At 67.4% G+C, this 21,202-nt stretch overlaps 1 protein-coding gene across 3 annotated transcripts in view; it reads left to right on the forward strand.

The window, feature by feature from the left end:
* The window catches only part of MTA1 (metastasis associated 1), a 33,089-nt gene extending 12,335 nt beyond the window's left edge, over positions 1-20,754 (forward strand). Inside the window, exons 3-21 of one of the 3 annotated variants that reach the window (XM_061159569.1) lie at positions 3,248-3,341; positions 5,708-5,758; positions 6,150-6,276; positions 6,496-6,559; positions 8,303-8,420; positions 11,093-11,195; positions 11,855-11,954; positions 12,293-12,481; positions 13,585-13,659; positions 13,737-13,795; positions 14,175-14,290; positions 14,530-14,681; positions 14,786-14,975; positions 15,049-15,138; positions 15,840-15,992; positions 16,114-16,149; positions 19,602-19,633; positions 19,892-20,043; positions 20,122-20,754. In XM_061159569.1, coding sequence (XP_061015552.1) covers positions 3,248-3,341; positions 5,708-5,758; positions 6,150-6,276; positions 6,496-6,559; positions 8,303-8,420; positions 11,093-11,195; positions 11,855-11,954; positions 12,293-12,481; positions 13,585-13,659; positions 13,737-13,795; positions 14,175-14,290; positions 14,530-14,681; positions 14,786-14,975; positions 15,049-15,138; positions 15,840-15,992; positions 16,114-16,149; positions 19,602-19,633; positions 19,892-20,043; positions 20,122-20,272 — 2,052 coding nt within the window. In that variant the 3' untranslated portion in view covers positions 20,273-20,754. Of the gene's footprint in view, positions 1-3,247; positions 3,342-5,707; positions 5,759-6,149; positions 6,277-6,495; positions 6,560-8,302; positions 8,421-11,092; positions 11,196-11,854; positions 11,955-12,292; positions 12,482-13,584; positions 13,660-13,736; positions 13,796-14,174; positions 14,291-14,529; positions 14,682-14,785; positions 14,976-15,048; positions 15,139-15,839; positions 15,993-16,113; positions 16,150-19,601; positions 19,634-19,891; positions 20,044-20,121 lie in introns of those variants that run through there. The other 2 variants (XM_061159570.1, XM_061159571.1) reach the window with 2 other exon arrangements.
* The last annotated feature ends 448 nt before the right edge of the window (positions 20,755-21,202 follow it).

Consider the following 21,202-nt stretch of genomic DNA (forward strand, 5'->3'; position numbering starts at 1 on the left):
CCCTGCCCGCCGCACACCGGCAGTGTCCTGGGCCGGCGCTCCTGAGCCCTTCCAGCCCCCGGGGCTGCGGTGGGCGTGGCCTCCAGAAGGGGGAGGGGCCTGTCCCTGCAGAACGCCCCGCCCCGCCGAGCGCGCCCTGCCTCCTCGGCCACCGCGGGGCTCAGTCCGCGGCCTTCGGGCCTGCTGCTTCTCCCTCCCGGGTTCCCAGGGGTGGCTGCAGCCCGCTCCCCGGAGCAGCTCTCCGGGAAGCGCCAGGTCGCCCGTGCAGGCGAGGGGCCGCCACGCCGGGCAGGTCAGGGCGCCCACCCCGCAAGGATCAGACTTGGCCGCAGCTGCACCCCAGCCCCAAGACCACACTCGCTCGGATCAGGCGTGGGCGGGAGGTCGGGGGCCCCCGAAGCCCCAGCCCAAGCCTGGCTGCAGTGAGCCGGTGCTCCCGGACGGCCTCAGGCCGGGGCTGGGGTCTGGCCAGGACGTGCAGCGGGGCAACCTCACTTTTGGAGCCTGGGCCCTGTGGTGCCTCCCCTGCACCCTGCTCACCGCCTGCTGGAGCCATAGGGCGAGAGGGCTCCCCTGTGCCCACTACTGCGACGGGAGCAGGCGGTCACCCCCACGTCGGGGGCGCGGCTTGGGGCCAGGCCTCTGCCCCCAGCGTCTCCTCGGCCGGTGGGGCCGCAGCAGCCGGGGTCTCAGGGTAGCTGTGGTGCCCTCTCTCTGGCTGTGGCCTCTGCAGCCACGAGGCAGGCGGACCCTGGGGGCTCTGCAGGTGAGGTGGGGGGAAGGCCGCTCCCAGGAGCCAGGGCGCACAGCCGTCTGCCGTGGGGTGGCTGGTCCTCAGCTCCGTGCCCTGCCTGCCTCCCCGCCATGGGGCACGGGGCTCAGTCCCAGCTGGAGAGGCGGTCGCAGCCCTGGCAAGTGCGGCTCAGGCAGGGGCTGCAGACTGGTCAGCCGGAGAGCTCTCCCCAACAGTGGCCGGGACCCCGGCAGCCTCGAGCGCATGGGGAGGTGGAGAAGGGTGATCTCCGGGGTCAGACCTGAGCCGCTGTCCCAGGGAAATGCCTGCTCTTGGCCAGAGGCCTGGTGGGCGGGAAGATGTAAGGACAGCTTCCTCCTGAGGCCTGTCATGACGACCGGGGACAGGGCTGATGTGGGCACAGCTGACGAGGGAGACAGGCCAGGCGCACTGGGCACCGTCAGGGGCATGGCCGCTGCTGCGGTTGGTGGGGCTGGGAGACTTGGTGAGAAGCAACCCCTGGAAGGTATCGCGGAAACTGGGATGAAATCACAGAGAGAGAAATCAGCCAAGTGGAGGCTCTTCCAGAGGCCCAGCGGCCAGCCAGCAGGGGTCAGAAGGACAGGGGCCTCGCGGAGGGACAGGTGGAGAAGTGACCAGGGAAGCGCTCCCCCACCCCACCTGCCCCCATGGCCTTCCTCCCAGAGCTGCAGGCCCATCCAGCCCCAGGACAGCGGATGCCCCAACGGAAGGGCGCCCTGCAGGCCGCTGACCTGTCTCCATGCCGTCCCCCCGGAGTGGCCTGGGGTGGTGCGGGGGTCCGGGCAGGTGGAGCAGACCCTGGAGTGAACTGTGACGGGTGGGAGGGAAGTGGGGCGTGTGGCAGTCAGGGTTGTCCCCACACTTCACAGCTTGTCCATAAAGGAGAGCAAGTGGACAGTCAGCTTTCCTTAAGAAAAGCGCAGCTGCTGTCGTCGCGCGGGTTGGGGTCTGCGACTCTGCAGGGCCACCCCTTCCCCTCTGCCTCCCGCAAAGCCCTGACCCCGCAAACCCTCCTCGAGCTGCGCCTGCCACCCCCTCCCCTGGCCCTCCCGGGACTCGGGGCTTTCATGAGCTTGCAAAGGGATTGTTGCGTTTTCTCCTTAGAAGTTTGGGTTTGTATTGCATCTGCCTTGCTTTCGTGGAGAGTTAAGTGTCTGTGCCACTGGAGAAGATTGCTGTTTTGAAAGGAAAGGGAAAGGCCTGCTGTGGGGGTGGGGGGGCAGACCCTCGGGACAGGGGTGTGGGGGGAGGGTGGCCAGGAGAGGCCAGAGAGGACCGGCAGGCTCCCTCCTGGGAATTAGGAGGCAGGTTTCAGAGTGAGGTCAGAGTGTGGGTGCGGGAATCTCCGCGAAGCCCAGCAAGGAGGACAAGTAGGCGCTGCCGAGCCCGACAGGACGTGCCCTGCGCTATGCTGCTGTTCTGGTGGAGGACCCCGCAGGGCACCTGCTCCCGGGCAGGGCCCCCCAGCCTGTGGTGCACACAGCTGGTGTGAAGCTCGGGGGCACGCTTAGCGACGGGGCCCTGAAGACTTGAGCCTGGGTGCTCCACGGTCGTCCTCCTGGCTCTGTTCTGTTGAAGTGCCGGATCGTCTGCGTCTGTCAAAGGCCCCTCCTTCCCAGCTCAGCAGATGACCTCCAGACTGTTTCTAGGGGTGGCTTTTTGGTCTGGGAAGCACAGCTCGCAGAACTCAGGATGCCTGAGTCCTTCAGGCAGCGTCCCGACGGGCCATGCTCCCACACTCAGGACAGGCACGCCACCTGCAAACATTCTGAACCTTAGTTTTCCCTGAAGACGTCTTGGTTCCCATCACATCCCTCATAGGCTGGAGGGAGGCTGTGTGCTCTCTGAAGTCCTTGTGGTGACCTCGTAAAGCAGCAGAGGCGGTAACAGTTTAACGTAAAACTTCCTAAGATTGTCTTGAAAGATTCCTGGTTTATTGGAGTTGAATAACTAGAAGTTAAATGGTTTGCATAAAAACAGTTTAGTCTAATGTGACAAATGCTGCCATATTTTAAATTCTACGAAGAGTAAGATTGTGATACAGTCCTTGTATTATTGTTGAAAACGTTGTAAACGCTTGTTAGTTTAAAAAAAAAGCCTCCTTCGTGTGAGGCGAGCACCTCTGGTTTTGCTGCGACCCGGCTGCCGCTTGATTGGGGCCTCGTGGGCCTTGGCAGCCTGATTGTCCGGGCCACGGCAGCCGCTCCTGCCCAGACGCCTGCGTCCCTCGAGGCTCGGGCTCTGCTCATGGGGTGGCAAGGACCAGCACCCCGTCCTCAGTTGTGCCCGCCTGGTGCCTGCATGCGGGGGTGCGGGTGGCTTTAGGTCCGCTGTGCGTCCCCCACCCCTGGCCGGGGCGCCCGGTCCCTTAGCTGTGGGCGTGGGCTCCGCGTGCGTAGTCCCTCCTCCCGCCCGAGGTCCTGCGTGGGGCCACCCCTGCGAGGGTGCTCAGAGCCCGCCTTGCTGTTGCAGACGGCCAGCGGGAACGTGGAGGCCAAGGTGGTGTGCTTCTACCGGCGCCGTGACATCTCCAGCAGCCTCATCGCCCTGGCCGACAAGCATGCCAGTGAGTCCGCCGCCCGCGCCGCCCCGGCCCCCGGAGGGCCCGCCGCTCCCGTTCCGGGGCCTTCAGCCAGGGGCGGGGGTGCGGTCCATGTCCTCGGGTGGACCGTCCCTTGCACAGTGCAGGGGTCACAGGCCTGGGGTGGGCCATGCAGGGTGGGTGCCGGGCTGGTCGTAAGGGAGCAGCCGGTCGTTTGCTGGCCTGGTCCTGCCTCCGGTGGGGGCGGGCCCCACCCGTGGGCTCTGGCCCGCGTGCACGTGTGTGTGCCGTTTGTCAACAGCGTCCTCGTGGCACGAGCCTCTGTCCAGTGCTGTATGCAGAGGGGCAGGGTGGGGTTCAGGGCCCCTGGGCCCCCGAGAGCCTGCGCCCACTGGCCCGGTGCTGCCTGCAGCCTCCGGGTGGGTCCTGGGGCGCAGGGTTAGTGGGCCGGGCCCGTCCACCCTGTCCCAACGGTCAGGGCCCCGAGGCAGGCCGTGGGTCTGTGGCCCGGGCGTGGGCAATGGCAGGTGATCTCCCATATCTGTGCCCAGCCCTGAGTGACCACAGCCCTGGCCCTCCGTGCACGGTGGTGGCCGTGCCCACACAGGCGCTCCTGCTCTCAGGCCCCGGGGGGGCTTGGCCAGGTGTTAGGTCATGAGGCCTGCAGGGAGTGGGTCCCACTGAAGGCGGGAGCTGGCAGGGGTGGGGAGGCCCCCGCACCCAGCTCAGGGCAGGGCCTCCATTTCGCAGGGCTGGGCTGGGGGGACGTTGGTCCACCCTGATGCCTGGGACCCGGCCTGGTGCCAGGGGAGTGGGGAGGACACTCGGGGGCCCTTCTGGCAGGAGGGGTACGGGCTGGGTGGGCGCCCATTGCGTGGTCAGATCCACTGCTAGAGCTGCTTCTGGGCCCGGAGCCCGAGGCACAAGCTCACGCCCCGCTCTGCTGGAACAGACGCCCCGGGCCCAGGGGCCTCCCCAGAGCAGGAACGCCCTCCCACAGGCCTGTGGGCCTCCCGCAGAGCTGTCCTGAGAGTGGCCCTCGCCTGAGGAGCCATGGGCATGGGACAGGTCCTCCAGGAACCCCAGAGCGAGTGCGGAGCTCAGGGGAACCTGTGGGGTGTGTGGGGTGAAGCCCCGGCTCTGAGCCCAAGGCCGGGCCTCGCTGGATCCTGGAGGCAGGGGTTTTGGCCCCAGGGGCCAGGTGCCCTGGGTTCCTTGATGCTGGACACTGCAGCCCACTCACATCTGCAGGTCCTTGGGGAGTGGGCTCCGGAGCCGTGCAGAGACTCCTGGTCTCCTGGGGATGGGAGGACGGGCTGGCCGCAGCCCCGGCCGCCACTGATGCCATCAGCATGGCTCCTGGCTGCTCCTTGCGTTGCTGATGGTGGGAGCCCTGGTGGGCCAGGGTCAGAATGGGGAGGGCAAGGTCTGTGGCCGTAACACGGGCCCTGTCTCTGGCCCCGGCTCCTTGCTGCTCTGCCGGGCCAGCGGGGCCGCCCCTGGATGGCATGAGCGTGATCAGTGTGGGTTGCGGGCCATGTCTGAGCGCAGGTGATGCCCTCGTGTGGGGCTGCCCTGGGGCCCCCAGGGATGGGCAGGGCATGACACAGCCCGCAGTGTGGGTGCCCAGGTCCCTGTGGCCCCCTCCCAGACAGCCACGGCCTAGCCGCCTCCCCAGCTGCCCGCCCGCCCCCTGGCCCTGCCGGCTGCCCCCTGGCCCAGCCGGCTGCCCTGAGCTGTGGACGCGTTGGGGGCGGGGTGGGTCCCTGCGTGGCTGCCACAGGGGGGCAGCAGAGGGCTGCAGGCCGCATGGGGCGAGCGTGCTCTATGTAGCCTCCTGTGGGCCTCGGGGTGGAGGGTGGTCTGGCTGCCGGTTTGGCTTTCCCCGCCCCCCCTGCACAGCCCCCGACCACCGCTGCCTTCAGGGGCACCCCGGCCCCAGGCCTGCCTGTGCTGAGTCCACATCCTGGAGGCCCCCGGCTGCCCCCCACGTGCCAGACTTCCGGGCTCTCCCTGTGGGCACAAGTGTCCCAGCCTTGGGGGGACAGCCGAGGACCCCAGGCGGGACACGTGTGCCGCTGATCTGGCTTGGGGACCCATCCCGCCCCCGCCCAGCCCCCCAGGCCTGCTTCTCGGGAAGGTCTGCCTCCCTCCGACTTTGCTGGGACAGGCTGGTCTGTGTGACGGAGGAGGGCCCAGCTGCCCAGACTGGTCTGGGGTCTGCTCGGAGGCATGGGCGGCGTGGGCATGGGGGTGGGCAGGGCCGAGGTCAGCTAGGTGGGATGTCCTCTGGCTCCAGCCGGGTCCACCTTGCCCCCAGCCTCGCCCCCTCAGCCAGGCCGGGCGCTGCGGCTGACCCGCCGTCTGGGCGCTGTCTGTCTGTTGTATAGCGCTGTCAGTCTGCTATAAAACCGGATCGGGGGCCGACACCGGCGAGGAAGGTAAGAGCCGCCCTCGCAGGAGGGTCCCAGTGCCTGTGCGCCGGGCTGCATGCCCGCCCCTGCTTGCCCGCGGCGAGTTGGGCCCGCGGAGGCCCTGCAGCTTGTCCCTGAGGGGGTTCCGGTGCAGGGAGGGCTCGGGGCACGGCCGTGGGGTCTTTGCCCCCCGGCCCTGGACGTGCAGCAGCGGCTGCCTTGTCTCCCCCGTCTCCCCCTGGCCAGCTCAGGACACGTCCTCCTTCCTGATCGGACACCCAGGCTGTGGACCTCTGGGGCGGCTAGGCTAGAGCCAGTGCTGCCCAAGCGCCTGCCGGGGCCCTGTGGGGGCGGGGCCTGGGCCACCAGTGGGTGGGTCTGTTCGGTGGCCTGAGCACGTGTTCTCTGTGTCCTTCAGGAGAAATAGAGGAGGAGATGGAGAACCCGGAGATGGTGGACCTGCCCGAGAAGCTCAAGCACCAGCTGCGGCATCGGGAGTTGTTCCTGTCTAGACAGCTGGAGTCCTTGCCCGCCACGCACATCAGGTACCGCAGGCCCGGGGCAGGGAGCACGCACATCGGGTGCCGCAGGCCCGGGGCAGGGAGCATGCACATCGGGTGCCGCAGGCCCGGGGCGGGGAGCACGCACATCGGGTGCCGCGGGCCCGGGGCGGGGAGCACGCACATTGGGTGCCGCGGGCCTGGGTGGGCACGGGGGACTGCCTGCCTCCTCTGATGCATGCCCTCCTGTGTCCTGCCTTGCAGAGGGAAATGCAGCGTCACTTTGTTGAACGAGACCGAGTCCCTCAAGTCCTACCTGGAGCGGGAGGTGAGGCTCCCCTGCCCCCCGAGGGGCACGACTTGTTCTGCCTGGGGTGGGGAGGCCCGTGGCGGCTGCTGGAGTGCTGCCTGGGCTTCCCCAGCTAGGCGGGTGCCCACCCAGCCACACTGTGATGACCCAGCACTGCCGGCCGGGTGACCGCAAGTGTCTGAGTTTATGAAACAGAAGTTCTCAGTGCCACTGGGGCCAGGGGACCAACCTCGTCCCACGGGTGGACGGGCCTCGCGGTGACGCCTGAGCTCCTCACCCTGTGGCTGCTGTCCCTCCAGCCGTGACCCCCAGGGCAGGTGGTTCTGAGGGGCTTGCCTGTCCAGCGCCCCCTCTCCCGAGAAGCATGATGGTCAGAGCCGTCTCCAGAGAACACATGCGTGTCCAGGGAAGACGGTGGGCCAGCAGGGGTTGCCGCAGCAGGGCTCGGGCGTCACCCTGCAAGGGCAGGCCAGGGCGTGGCCAAGGGGCAGGGTCCCCTCCTCGCGTGTCTAGGGGACACGCGCCGCTGGCTCCCAGGGGACCTGCCCATGATCCCTGCAGCTCCTGCAGGGGTCATCGCTGCGGGCAGCACCCTCCCTAGGCAAGGCCAGGCTCTCCAGGGCCCCAAAGGAGTGCGCGAAGGGGGCAGTGTGGTCCAGCGAAGGCGGCCTGGTGCGCAGCCTCCCTGATGCCTGACTCAGGAGTTGGAGAACCGCCAGGCAATGCTGCCTGGAGTTGGTGCAGAGGAGCCGCCAGGGCAGCCTGGGCCCCCGGGAGCCCCTGCCCGCCTGCCTGCGGGAGGCCTGGTGCGGCCTGGGAGGGTGGCGGGCAGAGCGGGGCTGTGGCCCCAGGCAGCTTCCCCTGGGGAGCGGACGCGCGGTCCGCAGTTTGGAAAGGTCCCCCCGGTGGCAGCCGCCCGAGCAGTGACGTGGGGGGCTGTCTCTGAGCAAAGGCGACTGTGAAGCAGCCTCGGGAGGCACATGGGCCCCGCTCTGGCACCTGCGTGCATCTGCGGGGTCACAGCGGGTGTGTCCTGCTGGTCTCCTTCACCTGTCTGGGGAGTGGGGCCCTCTGAGGAGGGGGGGCTGGCTGAGGCGAGGGCAGCTGGCAGCACAGGCACACAGCTGCAGCCCACGGGACCTACCCCCAGGAGCCCTCGGCCCTGACACGGGAGCAGCCCCTGCCCGCTGCCGCCTGTGGGAGCGAGGGCTGCAGAGGAACAGCCACACAGGAGTCAAGAAAGGCACAGTGGGGGCTCGGGGCCAGGTAGACCCTGCAGGATATGGTGAGGCCCCAAGGGAAGCCCTGGGTCTGCAGGCTTATGAGAAGCGGCCCAGGCCAGCTCAACGCGGCTTCCCGGGGGCCAAGGAGGGCGCATCGTGCCTGCCGCCCCCTGGGTGCTCCTGGAGCCGGCAGGAGGATGCCCATGGGCTGGGAGCTGCCAGTTCTGGGCGCTGGGCCCGGGACGTTCTGTTACGTAGCCGCTCTGCGTGCGTCTCCTGTGACAACTGCACGGGAACCCTGCCGTCTTAGAGGCCGAGCCCAGAATCTGTCAGATTTGTTCCCAGATGTCTTCTGAGTTTTGTTGCTGTCAGATGCTTCTATAAACTAAATTTTCAGACTTGCGGCTGACGGGCTCGAGGCGATTTGGGGAGCTGCCTGCAGCCGGGCCTGTGGGCTCTGCGTCTGAGCAGGTCGCTGGCCCCGGGGGCGTGGCCGCGGTGCTGTGTGCCGACAGCCCCGCCCCGTGCTGCTTTCCAGGACTTCTTCTTCTACTCCCTGGTCTACGACCCCCAGCAGAAGACCCTCCTGGCGGACAAGGGGGAGATCCGGGTGGGGAACCGGTACCAGGCGGACATCACCGACCTGCTGAAAGAAGGTGGGTGGGCGGCAGCGGGCCCAGCACCCCCAGCGCCTGTCGCTGGACCCTCTGTGCTGCCTGGAGACTTTGTTTCCTTTTAGCAGTTGTTTTCATAACTTTTTATAAGCTCTTTTTCTGTTTAAAGAGCTTGTTTGAGCCATTGCCGGTGTCACTGACTTCTGGTGGATGGTGCCGCCGCGAGGGCCCCGTGCTCGGGGGACGCAGTGCCCAGCTCCCCTGCCTGCTCAGGCCTCCAGCGGCCTGGGGGTTGTGGGAGGGCCTGACCCCTTCCTGCAGCTCAGCCTGTCCCCAGGCACTCAGCGCAGGGGAACTAGGGCCCTGGTGACCCCCCAGCCTCGCTCCCTGCGGGGGCCCCGGGGCTAACCGCGGGCCTGCCATGAGCGGCCCGCATCCCTTGGGTGGCGGCCACGCCCAGGCAAGTGGGGCTGACGCAGGGGGCTGTGGGGTCCATGCTCGTGGGCATCCTGTCCCCCCCTGTCTTCCTTGCGCGGCTCCATGAGGTGGGCCTGGCGGCTGGACCACGCTTGCGCTTGGTCTCAGGGCGCTCGGGCGCCTTGCTCTCTCCGGAGCCTGTGTCCCCGCAGAGCTGGCCCCGTGTGCGGTGCACAGGCTGCCTGGGGTCCCCGCGTGCCTCAAGGGGCGCGTCGCGGCCACTCTCACGTCCTCGGGCGGCCTTGGTGCGCGTCCCCGCATCTGTGGGGCGCGGGCCGGGCCTGGCTCCCCCTCTGCACTCTGCGCCCCGGGCTCCTCTGTGCAGGAGGCCCCGGGAGCCCCCCTCTGCAGCCGCCGCTCCTCCTGAATCCCCGGCTGCGCCACTTGCCTTGGGCTCTGCTCTTGGCCCGTGTGCACACAGCTGTGCCACAGCTCACTTGCACCTCATCCACACGCTCACACCTGCCTCTCTGTCGGGGCCTCGGTCTCCGTCTGGGGCGCCTCCTCATCTGGTCGGGTGTCGGGGAGGCACTGAGCCAGGCCTGTGGGAAGCGGGTGGCAGGGCGGTTCCCCCGTCCGCCCCGTGTGTCCGGCTCCATCGCAGGCGGGCCTGGCTGCGTCTCCCTCTGGCCCTGTGAGCACTCGCGTCATCCTGGGGGCCCCCGCACCACGTCTCCCACTGGAACAGAGCCGGCCGTGCTGGCCTCAGACCTGTCTCCAGGGTCAGGCATCCTTCAGGGTTCCCGGGGGTCCCCAGGCCTGTGCTCCTGTGGGGTGGCTAAGGGGTCCTGGTGAGGCCACCAGAGGACGCTGGTGGTTTGAATGTCCAAAGAGCTTGCGTTGTCAACCGCCTGAGTGCTCGGCAGGGATGAGCCTCTGTTCTCAGGTGCCCTGAGCGAGCCCTGCCGCCTGGGCATTTCCCGCTCCTGCCCCAGGGGCCCTGGCGAAGGCCTCGGCCTGCCGTCTTCCTGCGCTTCCCGGGGCGTGGACCCTGCCCGTGTGAACCTGCGCCCCGGCCGTGAACGTGTGTGGCAGCACAGAGTGTGCTGTGATGCTGCCTGCCAGCCAGCGTGGCCCTGGGACGGGTGCCACTGCACCCGGGGTTCTGGGCCTGGCTGGCCATGTCGCTGGGGCCTGGATCCAGGAAGAGGGTCCCCGCCTTCCTCGGGGAGGGTCTTGGTGCTGAGGCGCTGCCGGCGGGGAGCCCAGCCGTGCCCGTCCTCCAGGCGCCCCATCGTGTCCCGTGGCCCCGGCACCCCAGGCTCTCTGATCTGCACGCCCCGTCCCTGGGTCAGCCCTGCACGTCTGCGGTACTGGGCTTCCCTCCCGTGGACCCCTGGTCCAGCGTGCCCCTGGAGCCCGCCAGGGTGACCTCCCCAGGGTGAGGGGGCACGTGTCTCCCCGGAGACTTTCAGCCACATCCAGCCCTGCTGACCCGCACCCACCCCAGGCTCCATGGGATTCCCAAGTGTGCGGGGGGTCCTGGGCCTGGAAGCGGATTCCCACCAAGAGGGACCGTGGCTGAGGGTGTCTGCAGACGTTCAGCCCGGGTGCCCAAGTTGAGTGTGGGTGTGATGTGTCCTCCACGCCAGCCCAGCCCCGCCAGGGTGGGCATTCTCCAGACCCTCCTTGTGGCCCCATCCCCCCTGCTGACCGGACCACACCAGCCCTTGGCATGGGCGCTGCCCAGGACAGAAGCGTCCATGGCCGGGCCCTGGGCCCTCCCGCGCCACCTGCAGGCTGAGGGAGAAGACGCCCCGAGATGAGGCCTCTGGCCTCAGGGCCCCAGGTGGCGGGCAAATGTCTGATGAGCCGGCATCAGCGTGCTGGTAGTAAGGGGCTCGACTGATCGGATCCGAACCGCCTGCCCCTCACCCAGCGTCTGTGCTGCCGGGGCCCTCCCGGCAGCTCCTCCGAGGGCCTGGGAGCCCAGACCTGGACCCCACTCCAGAGGCGAAGGCCTGCCCTGTGCCACGCTCGCCCTGGGGCACCGACCCGACCGCCTCCGTGTGTGTGCCTGTGTGTACACGCATGCCTGTGTGTGCTGTATGTGCGTCCATGTGCTTTGTCCCTACCCCGGGTTCACTCACCCTCTCCCTCCCTGCAGAAGGGGGTGCTCCATCCCTCACCCAGTGGGCCAGGCCCTAAGGGGACCCCTGGCTCCGAGCTCTCACAAGAGCCTCGGGGCTCCTCCCACGGCCCCGGCGGCCTCACCCCGCGGCACCCGTTCCCCACAGGCGAGGAGGATGGCCGAGACCAGTCCAAGCTGGAGACCAAGGTGTGGGAGGCCCGCAACCCGCTCGTGGACAAGCAGATTGACCAGTTCCTGGTGGTGGCCCGGTGAGTGCCGTGAGGCGGGGCACAGGCTGGCACGGCCTTAGTTGCTCACCCACCCTGTGGTGGGTTCTGGGACGTCTGTGCTGTGGGGCATCGCCCAGAGAAGGGCACACGAGGTCAGCGGGGCCGGGCCTGCTTTGTGGTGACCCGTTCCTGGTCCCCAGGGAGGCCTGGCCCTTCCTGCACACAGAGCTGGCTCTGAGGGGCTGCTCGGGGCCACTGCCCAACAGGCCGAGTAAGCTGGGCGCCGGTGGGGCTCTTTCCACAGACTGCGGGGCGGGACAGGGTGCCCATCCAGCTCTGGGACCGGGCGGAGGCCGCTGGAGCGGACGTGGCCGAGGCCGAGGCCTCCCGGACACGAAGCGGGTGCACTCTCCGGAGCTGCCTCTGCTGAGGCTGATGCCCTGGCCCCCGAGGGGCAGCTCTGGTGAGCACTCAGGGTCACGTGCCACCCCCCAGCCAGGCGCCATCCAGCGCTGGAATCTGAAGGCTGTTTCGTGAGAAGAGCTCTGTAGAGACTCAGACTCAGACCCAGTCCCCGAACTCCAGAGCAGAGCGCTCCTCTCGAGATGGCCGAGCCTGGGCGCTGCTGCCTGTCGCGCTCAGCCCAGCTGACCTGCTTGTCTGCTCCGGTGTCAGCGTCTCTTCCCTGCCCCCTCCAGCTCCGTGGGCACCTTCGCCCGGGCCCTGGACTGCAGTAGCTCTGTCCGGCAGCCCAGTCTGCACATGAGCGCCGCGGCCGCCTCCCGGGACATCACCCTGGTAAGGGGCCTGCTCAGGCCAGCCTGTCCCCCGGGCAGGGCTCTTGGTGCCCTCGTGTGGCAGCCCCGTCTCCACACAGGCTCAGGCTGACCTGCACATCCTGGGGCTGCCCTGCTCCTTCCTCCTGCCCCGCCTCGGGCCTCACGTCTCCCAGAAGGGGGCTCACGTGCCCCGGGCCGGCCCCACCTGCCCACGGCTCTCTCCCCACACTCCCCCAGAGGCCCGCAGCCACCCGGTGTCCTGTGGCCTTCCACACGTGACCCGGGTGTGTCCGCCGTCTGGGCTGGGGGTGGGTGCCAGCACGGGGCCCGGGTGACCCTGCCTCCTGCCCCGCACAGTTCCACGCCATGGACACGCTGCACAGAAGCGTGTACGACGTCGCCAAGGCCATCTCAGCCCTGGTGCCGCAGGGCGGGCCCGTGCTCTGCAGGGACGAGATGGAGGAGTGGTCAGCCTCCGAGGCCAGCCTTTTCGAGGAGGCCCTGGAAAAGTACGGGAAGGATTTCACGGACATTCAGCAAGACTTTGTGAGTACCGCAGGGCGGGCTCAGGACCGCACTGCTCCCCAGGCCTCCGTGTTCCCGTCCCCTCGTCTGTTAGAGGCGCCTGCTGCATCTCTAGGTCCAGGTCCTCACCGGCCCTCAGGGCCCGGGTGTGTTTGAGTCCAGTTGTTTTTAATAACCAGTCGAGCCTCCGCATACGTCCTTGGAAGTGTCCCTCAGTGAGCCCGTGGGAGTCAAGTCCACAGGGACTCCCGCTCTCACAGCCCCTAAAACACACTTGAGCTTGTCTGAAAGGAGAACGCTGGTCACTCAGAGGAGCACGTCTGTGCAGAGAGGGCAGCAGGGCGGCCAGGCTGGCCTGACCACGAGCCCCTGGGAGAGCCCGGGATGCAGCGGCCCACATCTCATGCCCAGCGGCATCTCAGCTGGAATAGACAAAGCTGGTGCCGGGCTCGCCGCAGAAGGCGGAGAAGTAGTGTGGCCCAGAGGCCCTCAGAGGGCCCCTCAGAGCCCTGGTGCCGCGGGTGCAGGCTGAGCCCAGAGCCGGCCTCTTGACCGACAGCTAGAGTGTGCCGAAACCTCAGCAGGGCGGCAAGGCCTCCTCACCAGAAATAAGCGGAGCGCGCCGGGCAGGAAGTAAAGCGCCGGGCACACTGGCCGCACCCCCTCTTCCCCTCCGACAGGTCCCGGGCCCCTAGCACTCCTGTGTGATGGCCCAGGTGCAGAAGACGCGTAGCCTGCGATCGACTCACCTAGGCGGATGTTGTGGGTGAACGTGCTCACGGGAGGCAGGCCCGCAGGTGGCGCGAGCCCTGCTGGACTTGCGCTCGGCCTGTGAGCCAGGGGTGATGCCAGAACAGCGGGAGCAGAGCGCCTGCGCGTGTGCAGCCCGCAGCCTGGACGGGGCGGGGCCTGGGCGCCTCCTCCCTGCCCCCGCCCCCCGGCACTGTGTGCTGGGGGCGGGAGCGCCTACCTACCCAGCCAGCCAGCCAGCAGGGCGCAGGCGCTATGGCAGGGATGGAAACGGGGGAGGAGCTTCTGTGTTGTGCCCTCTGCCCAGGAGAGGGCGAGCCTGGGCGGGGCCGGCAGGGCCCACCCCCCCCCCACTGAGACGCCCCCTCCCGCAGCTCCCCTGGAAGTCGCTCACCAGCATCATTGAGTACTATTACATGTGGAAGACCACCGACAGATACGTGCAGCAGGTGAGGGCCAGTGCGCGGCCGGTCTCCCCTCTGCAGACCCGGCTGCCAGCCTCTGACCCTGTGTTCTGTGTTTTAAGAAACGCTTGAAAGCGGCTGAAGCGGAGAGCAAGTTAAAGCAAGTTTATATCCCCAACTAGTAAGTGCACCCCCAGAGCACCGCCCGTGTCTCCACATCCCTGGGTGGGCCAGGCCTGGCGCTGGCCTCACGTGGCCAGCTGGTGCCGCCCTGGCTCAGAGCCTGGGCGAGACAGGGGCCTGTCCTCAAAGCCCAGGATGGTGGGGGTGGTGGGAGGGCAGGACCTGGCCCTGGCTCTCCGTCGGCCTGCCAGGCAGCCCCGGGCGCAGAGGCTGGAAGCAGTCCAACATGGGGTCTGTGACCCGAGGCTACGGGGAGAGAGCTGGGGTTGGCGGCCGCCCTGCAGCCAGGCGGGTGTGGACAGGGCTGCCGGGGCCCCAGAGCCGTGCGCCCAGGGCTCCGTGCTCCTGTGACGCCCTCCCTCTCTCCCTTACCCAAGTAACAAGCCAAACCCGAACCAGATCAGCGTCAATAACGTCAAGGCAGGCGTGGTGAACGGCGCGGGGCCGCCAGGCCAGAGCCCTGGGGCCGGCCGGGCCTGCGAGAGCTGTTACAGTAAGTGCCCCCGAGGCACCCAGGCGCACCCTAGTCCGCGGCCCTGGGCACCCCTGCACCGTCCCGGGGACTGGCCTGGGGGCGGGGGTCGCACTCTGCCTGGAGGAGCCCTGATGGGGAGTGAGGGGAGCGTGATGCCCGGGCCCGGGGTGGTGTGGGCGGGCGACAGCTGTGGAATGCTCTCTGCCGTCACTGGTTCTGCTTAAGAATCCGTCTATTTTCAACTTTGTTGTCCGTAGCCACCCAGTCTTACCAGTGGTATTCTTGGGGTCCCCCTAACATGCAGTGTCGCCTCTGCGCGTCTTGTTGGACATATTGGAAGAAATATGGTGGCTTGAAAATGCCAACCCGGTTAGATGGAGAGAGGCCGGGACCCAACCGCAGTAACATGGTAAGCCCCGCCCCACGCCCCGCCCCGCCCTCCCGCGCGCCCCGCCCCTGCGGCCTGGCCCACAGTCATGGCGCTGTGTCGGGGCGGCGCGCCCCCTTCCGCAGAGCCCCCACGGCATCCCAGCGCGGAGCAGCGGGAGCCCCAAGTTCGCCATGAAGACGAGACAGGCCTTCTACCTGCACACCACCAAGCTCACGCGCATTGCCCGGCGCCTGTGCCGCGAGATCCTACGCCCCTGGCACGCCGCCCGCCACCCCTACATGCCCATCAACAGCGCGGCCATCAAGGCCGAGTGTGAGTGTCCCCCGGGGCGGGCGGGGTGGGGGTGCTGCCGGCGGGCGAGCGCACTGACCCTGGCCCCCCGCAGGCACGGCTCGGCTGCCGGAAGCCTCCCAGAGCCCGCTGGTGCTGAAGCAGGCCACGCGGAAGCCCTTGGAGGCCGTGCTGCGGTTCCTCGGTGAGCCCGCCTGCCCCGCCCGCCCCCACCCCCGCAGGCTCCTGTGTGGGTTCGGAGGGGTCTTTCCCATGCTTTTCCTTGCCGGGCAGGATCCGGGCTGGGTGGGAGGCGTGCCCCCAGGGAGGGACGCAGAGAGGGGCGGCCTGGGGCCTCGAGCGCCCCGCTTGTCTGCGGCCCTCCGCTCTGCTGGGCTGGGCTGGGATTCGGTCCCTCCCACTGTGCCTGCGTTCCTTTGTGAAGCATGCTCGGAGCCGGCGGGCTCCTAGGGGAGACAGGCGGCTGTGGCTCCTCCTACTGTCTGGGCTCTGGCCCCTGAGAGCCGCCGAGGGCTGGGCCACTTGGCAGGTGTGGACCTGCGCCTCCTGGAGCTGGCCGGCCGGGTGATCCGTCCGCGGTCAGCTGATGGGGCCCTTAGTTCATCACCTGGCCTGTGGCCAACCTGGGCCAGCAGCTCAGTGACCACTGAGTGGACCCGCTTCTTTATGGGGATCTGGACCTATGAGCTGCTGGTGGTCACTGGTGGGCCTGTTGGCTGAACTGAGGGGCTAAGGGGCCTGGCCCCAGCCTCTCTCCCTGCTCTCAGGCTGCCCAGGGTGCCACATTGGCGTGCCTGCCGGGGCTGGGCTGCACACATCCTCCTGGGTGGTGGGGCTGCCGCTGAGGAGCGGCCGTGTGCCCACTCGCCCGTGTCAACCCTGCAGAGACGCACCCCCGCCCCCCCAAGCCTGATCCAGTGAAGAGTGTGTCCGGCGTGCTCAGCGGCCTGACCCCCGCCAAGTCGGCCCCCGTCATCAACAATGGCTCCCCCACCATCCTGGGCAAGAGGAGCTATGAGCAGCACAATGGGGTCGACGGTGAGTCCGGGGGGCTCCGGCTCAGCCGGCGTGGCTGTGGGCCTGGGGTGCCCGGCCCCCGCTGCGCCCGCGCCTGCTGACCATGTGTTCTCTCCTCTCTCCTGCCGCCGGGCGCTGCCAGGCAACGTGAAGAAGCGCCTCTTGATGCCCAGTAGGGGTAAGGCCTGGCCCTACGCGCCTGCCTGTGTGCTGTGCTCACGTGTGTGCGGCGGATGGCTCAGGGCACGTCCAGGGCAGTCCACGCGGGCTGGGCCGCACCCCGGCGCCCCCCGACCCACCTGTCACTCGGCAGAGACCCGGGGGCCGCCCCCACCCCCTGCTGGCCACGCGCTGCCCCCCACCTGGGCACCCCGGCTCATGAAATGCCCCTCTGTCCGGGCCCAGCGTCGGTCAGTGGACTGTCCTTCGTCAGGCGGCCCTGGCGCCCCCGCCGCCCGCTCGCACTGGCTGCCGCCGCGCTGCACCCACCCGCATGCTGTCAGCCTCAGCGCGCGTGGCTGTCCGCCCTGTGCTTGTGATCTCGCCTGCGCCCTGCCTGGTGGGGGGCTGTGGGACCCTGGCCCCTCGGGTGCTGACAGGACAGAGCTGTGGTGTGGCTGGCATGGCTGCTGGGGGTCTGCGAGGGAAAGCCCAGGCCAGGGCCCTGCGGGGAGGGACACCCAGGGCTGAGACTGCGGGGCCTGTCCCGAGTGCGGGGGGCATGCGCTGGGGCAGGCTGCCACAGGGCCCTCCGACCGTCCAGCGTGGCTGGCATTGGCCTCCAAAGTGTGGCTCCCTCGCCTGCTCAGGGCTGGCTTTTGCCTTCTCGTGGGGGAGGGGCGTTTGTGGTCTGGGGCTGCTCTAGTAGGGGTCACCACGGTGCTGGTGAGGGGCATGTCAGCCTTGTGGGGGCCAGTGCCCCCAACGGTCAGCCCGTGGCAGTACCCATGAGGGAGAGGTGAACAGAATCAGCGGACGGGGAACTTAGGGGAACGCACTCAGAGCTCCTCCCACAGCCCCTCCCAGCAACAAGGTCAGGTCCGGCGTGGGAACCCCAGCCTCATGGGCAGCCAGCATGGATGTGGCCAGAGCCCTCCCCAGTCTCAGGACTGGAGACCTGCCAGCCCAGGAGGCTGGACCAGGCTTGGTTCTCAAATCTCTGGGAGGTGGTGGGAGTCAGTGGCCATCTGGCCCAGCCCGGTCTCCTGGACACACCCATCTTAGTGTGTCTGGGAGCTCGGCAGGCGCTTGCTGAGGGTCAGCCAGTGGCACTGAGGCCAGGTCCTCTCACTCCATCTGGACACAGGCTCTTCCCACCCCAGGCCCCCTGCTGCCTTGCCTACAACCCCTTGGTGGGGCGCCAGCTCACCCCAGCCTCGCCTCCTCGCTGACCTCCCCCTTTCCCTGGAGCCATCCTTGGGGGGTTCCCACAGCCCCTGGTCTCAGCAGAGCGACCGGTCCGCTCGTCTGCCCACATCCCACAGGAGGGGAAGCGGGTCTTATCAACAGGGCTTGGGGCTTAGGGCTTGACTTGTAAAGAGCTCTTGATAGCAGGGGGATAAACTCCATTCACTTCATCAGTTTTTCCAAAATCCATGTGTTCCCGTAGCTACTTCAGCCCCAGCCCTGGGTCCCAGGTGGGTGTCGGAGGCCGCACTCAGGCCCACTGGGGTGCTGTGTGGTGGCTGGAGCAGCAGTGGATGGCAGGAGTCGGCTCTCGGCCAGGGCCCTGACCCCAGGGGGCCTTAACTCCCTAACCTGGCCCTCCGTGGCCTGTGGCTGCCTCCACCCAGGGCCCCACATGTACACCCTCCCACGCTAACTGTGTGCTTTCTTCTCTCTGCCACTCGTCCCTCTGGTAGGCACCTACCTGGGTAAGTAGCGCAGAGCCTTGAGCGCTGTGTACACCCGTGGACAGCTCATGAGCGCTGCAAGCTGGGTGCTGGGGCCCCTGCTTCTGCCTGCTGGGGTTGCGGGTACCCCAAGTTAGGAGGTGCTGCAAAGGGGGGATGGACAGCTATTCCAGGCTCATCTAGAGACGGACCTTGGTCAGGAAGCACTTTTGGGAGGAGCTAGATATGTGTGGCAGAATGTGGGCGATGGAGACTAGCTCATGTGACCACGTAGATGCACACTGACACACAGCCACATGCACTTATCCCGACACACGCTCATGGCCCTGTGTACTCACACCAACACGTGCTCACGGGCCTGTGTACGCACACCGATACCTGCTCGCGGGCCTGTGTACTCACTGACACATGCTCATGGGCCTGTGTATATACACGACACCTGTTCGCGGGCCCGTGTACTCACACCGACACGTGGTCACAGGCCTGTGTACTCACCAGCACATGCTCACGGGCCTGTATACTCATACCAACATGTGCTCACAGGCCCGTGTGCTCACTGACACGCTCACGGGCCTGTGTACTCACACCAACATGTGCTCGCGGGCCCGTGTACTCACACCAACATGTGCTCATGGGCCTATGTACTCACCAACACATTCATGGGCCCATGTACTCACACCAACACATGCTCACAGACCCGTGTATTCACCGACACTCTAGCAGGCCTGTGTACTCAGATCAATATGTGCTCACGGGCCTATGTACTCACTGACACGCTCACGGGCCCGTGTACTCACACCAACATGTGCTCGCAGGCCCGTGTACTCACACCAACATGTGCTCATGGGCCTGTGTACTCACCAACACACTCATGGGCCCATGTACTCACACAAACATGTGCTCACAGGCCCGTGTATTCACTGACACGCTAGCAGGCCTGTATACTCAGACCAGCACACGCTCACGGGCCCATGTACTCACACAAACATGTGCTCACAGGCCCGTATATTCACCGACACACTAGCTGGCCTGTATACTCAGACCTACACACACTCACGGGCCCGTGTACTCAGACCAATACATGCTCACGGGCCTGTGTACTCAGACCAATACGTGCTCACGGGCCTGTGTACTCAGACCAGCACACGCTCATGGGCCTGTGTACTCAGACTGACGCTCTCACGGCAGACTCACTGCACCTGCATTAGGGAGCTGTGGGTTGTTTTGGTGCCCGTTGAGGGTACAGCCTGTGACCTGGGACAGTGCCTTTTCTGAGCCACTGGTAGTGGCTTTCACCTCCAGACCCCCAACCACAGAGTGGAGTTGCTAGCTGGAGCATGGCCTTCTGAGCTCTCCTGGGCACTTGCACCAGCTTCCCGCAGGGCACCTGGCCCCAGGCCCACACTGGGGACTGGGAGCCGCTCGGGGGAAGTCTGAGCCCAGGGGGTGGCTGCCCTGCAGAGGGTCCCTGTTGCCGTTGTATGCACAGCTGTGCCTGGTGTCACTTGGCTACTCTGTAAACCAGGCCGCAGTGGTCCTGGCTCCTCAAGGGAGTGAGCTCAGATCCGAGGCTCCCACACCCACCCCACCCCCGGGGTGTCCCTGAGAGCCACCTGGGCAAGGCCAGGACTGGGAGCTGAGGCCCGCCTGGGTGTGGGCGGCAGCTCTGGGGAGAGGTAGCCCCAGGCTTCCTGCTTCTGCGCTGTGGGCCCTCGGCAGGCATGCGGGTGTGGCGCGTGCCTGCGGGGGCCTCATGGTGGTCCTCCTCCTTCCTCAGGTTTGGCGAATCACGGACAGACCAGGCACATGGTAAGCGCAAGGGCCCTGTTCTCCACAGGCTTGCACACACATGCTCCCATGGGCCTTAGCCGGGAGGCCCCCAGCCTGCCGGGGGCTGTATCTGGGAGGCCCCTGGGGACCGGAGGGGCGGCAGGTGTCGAGGTCTTCATGGGGTCTTTGTGGCTCTCCGGGCGCCCCGGCCCACACTGCCCCTGGGACGGCCATCGTGGGGCTTCTGGGTGCTGCGTGGAGGCCCCGCGCTCCCCTCTCAGGCCTGCCCCACCGCAGGGACCAAGCCGGAACCTCCTGCTCAACGGGAAGGCGTACCCCACCAAGGTGCGCCTCATCCGGGGGGGCTCGCTGCCCCCCGTCAAGCGGCGGCGGATGAACTGGATCGACGCCCCCGACGACGTGTTCTACATGGCCACCGAAGAGACCAGGTGGGCGGCGGGCGGGCCCCGCGGGGGTGGGGGCCACGTGCCGCGCCGCCCGCCGCCTCACCGCCCGCTCCACCACAGGAAGATCCGCAAGCTGCTCTCGTCCTCCGAGACCAAGCGCGCGGCCCGCAGGCCCTACAAGCCCATCGCCCTGCGCCCGAGCCAGGCCCTGCCGCCGCGGCCGCCCCCGCCCGCGCCCGTCAACGACGAGCCCATCGTCATCGAGGACTAGGCCGCCCGCGCGGCCCTCTGGCCGCAGACCACGCCCAGACCACGCCCCCGCCGCCCGCCGCCCGCCGCCCGCCGCCCGGATTTGGTAGTGCCCTGCCCGCCCTCCCCCGCAGAGAAACTGCCCCTCGGCCACGCGGGGAGAAGCGCCGACTTACTCCAGACCCGCCGGGGAGTCGTTTTTTTAGCTTTGTGTTTACTTTTTGGCCAGAGCGGAGCTGAGGAGCCGCCCGAGTGCCTGCCCCGCACGCGGGCTCAAGGGCCGGCCGGGAGTTTTGTTGTTTCTGTTGAAGGTGCCATTTTAAATTTTATTTTTATTACTTTTTTGTAGATGAACTTAAGCTCTGTAACTTACACCTGGAATGTTAGGATCGGCGTGGCCAGCGGCCGGCCGAGCTGCCTGGTGGGGTTGGCCCCTTGTCTTTTCAAGTAATTTTCATATTAAAAACAACAAAGGAAAAAAAACTTATAAAAACAAAAATCCAACTAGCCCTTCCTGTGTCGTTTGTCCTCAGTCCATCTCTCTTGTCTCGGGCCCACTGCAGTCCTGTTGCTTTAGAGGAGCTCAGTGCCCCCCACCCCCAGCTCGGTGGGTCTGGAAGCCACCCTCTGCTTGGGTCTGCCTGGCGTTGGGACGTCCAGAGAGAAGCCTGGGCAGCAGCATGTGGCCCCCACAGGCTGCCCTGGGGGCTCCCCTGCCGCCTCACCTCGGCCCCGTGCCCACCACCTGCCCCCTGGGGGCAGAGAAAGGTCCATTGGGGCTTGGGGCTCCCACACGGGGAGCCAACACACTGTCCGAGGCAGGGGTGGTCCGGGCCTGGCCTGGGATCCAGACTGGCAGGTGCCAGGCTCCCCGGCTGGGGCGGCCAGGGTGGCAGGGTCAGCCGGGCTGCTGGCCGGCCTGGCAGAGCCCGCTGCAGCTGTCCGCAGATGG

The sequence above is a fragment of the Dama dama genome, chromosome 13, assembly GCF_033118175.1.
Source record: "Dama dama isolate Ldn47 chromosome 13, ASM3311817v1, whole genome shotgun sequence".
Classification (NCBI taxonomy): domain Eukaryota; kingdom Metazoa; phylum Chordata; class Mammalia; order Artiodactyla; family Cervidae; genus Dama; species Dama dama.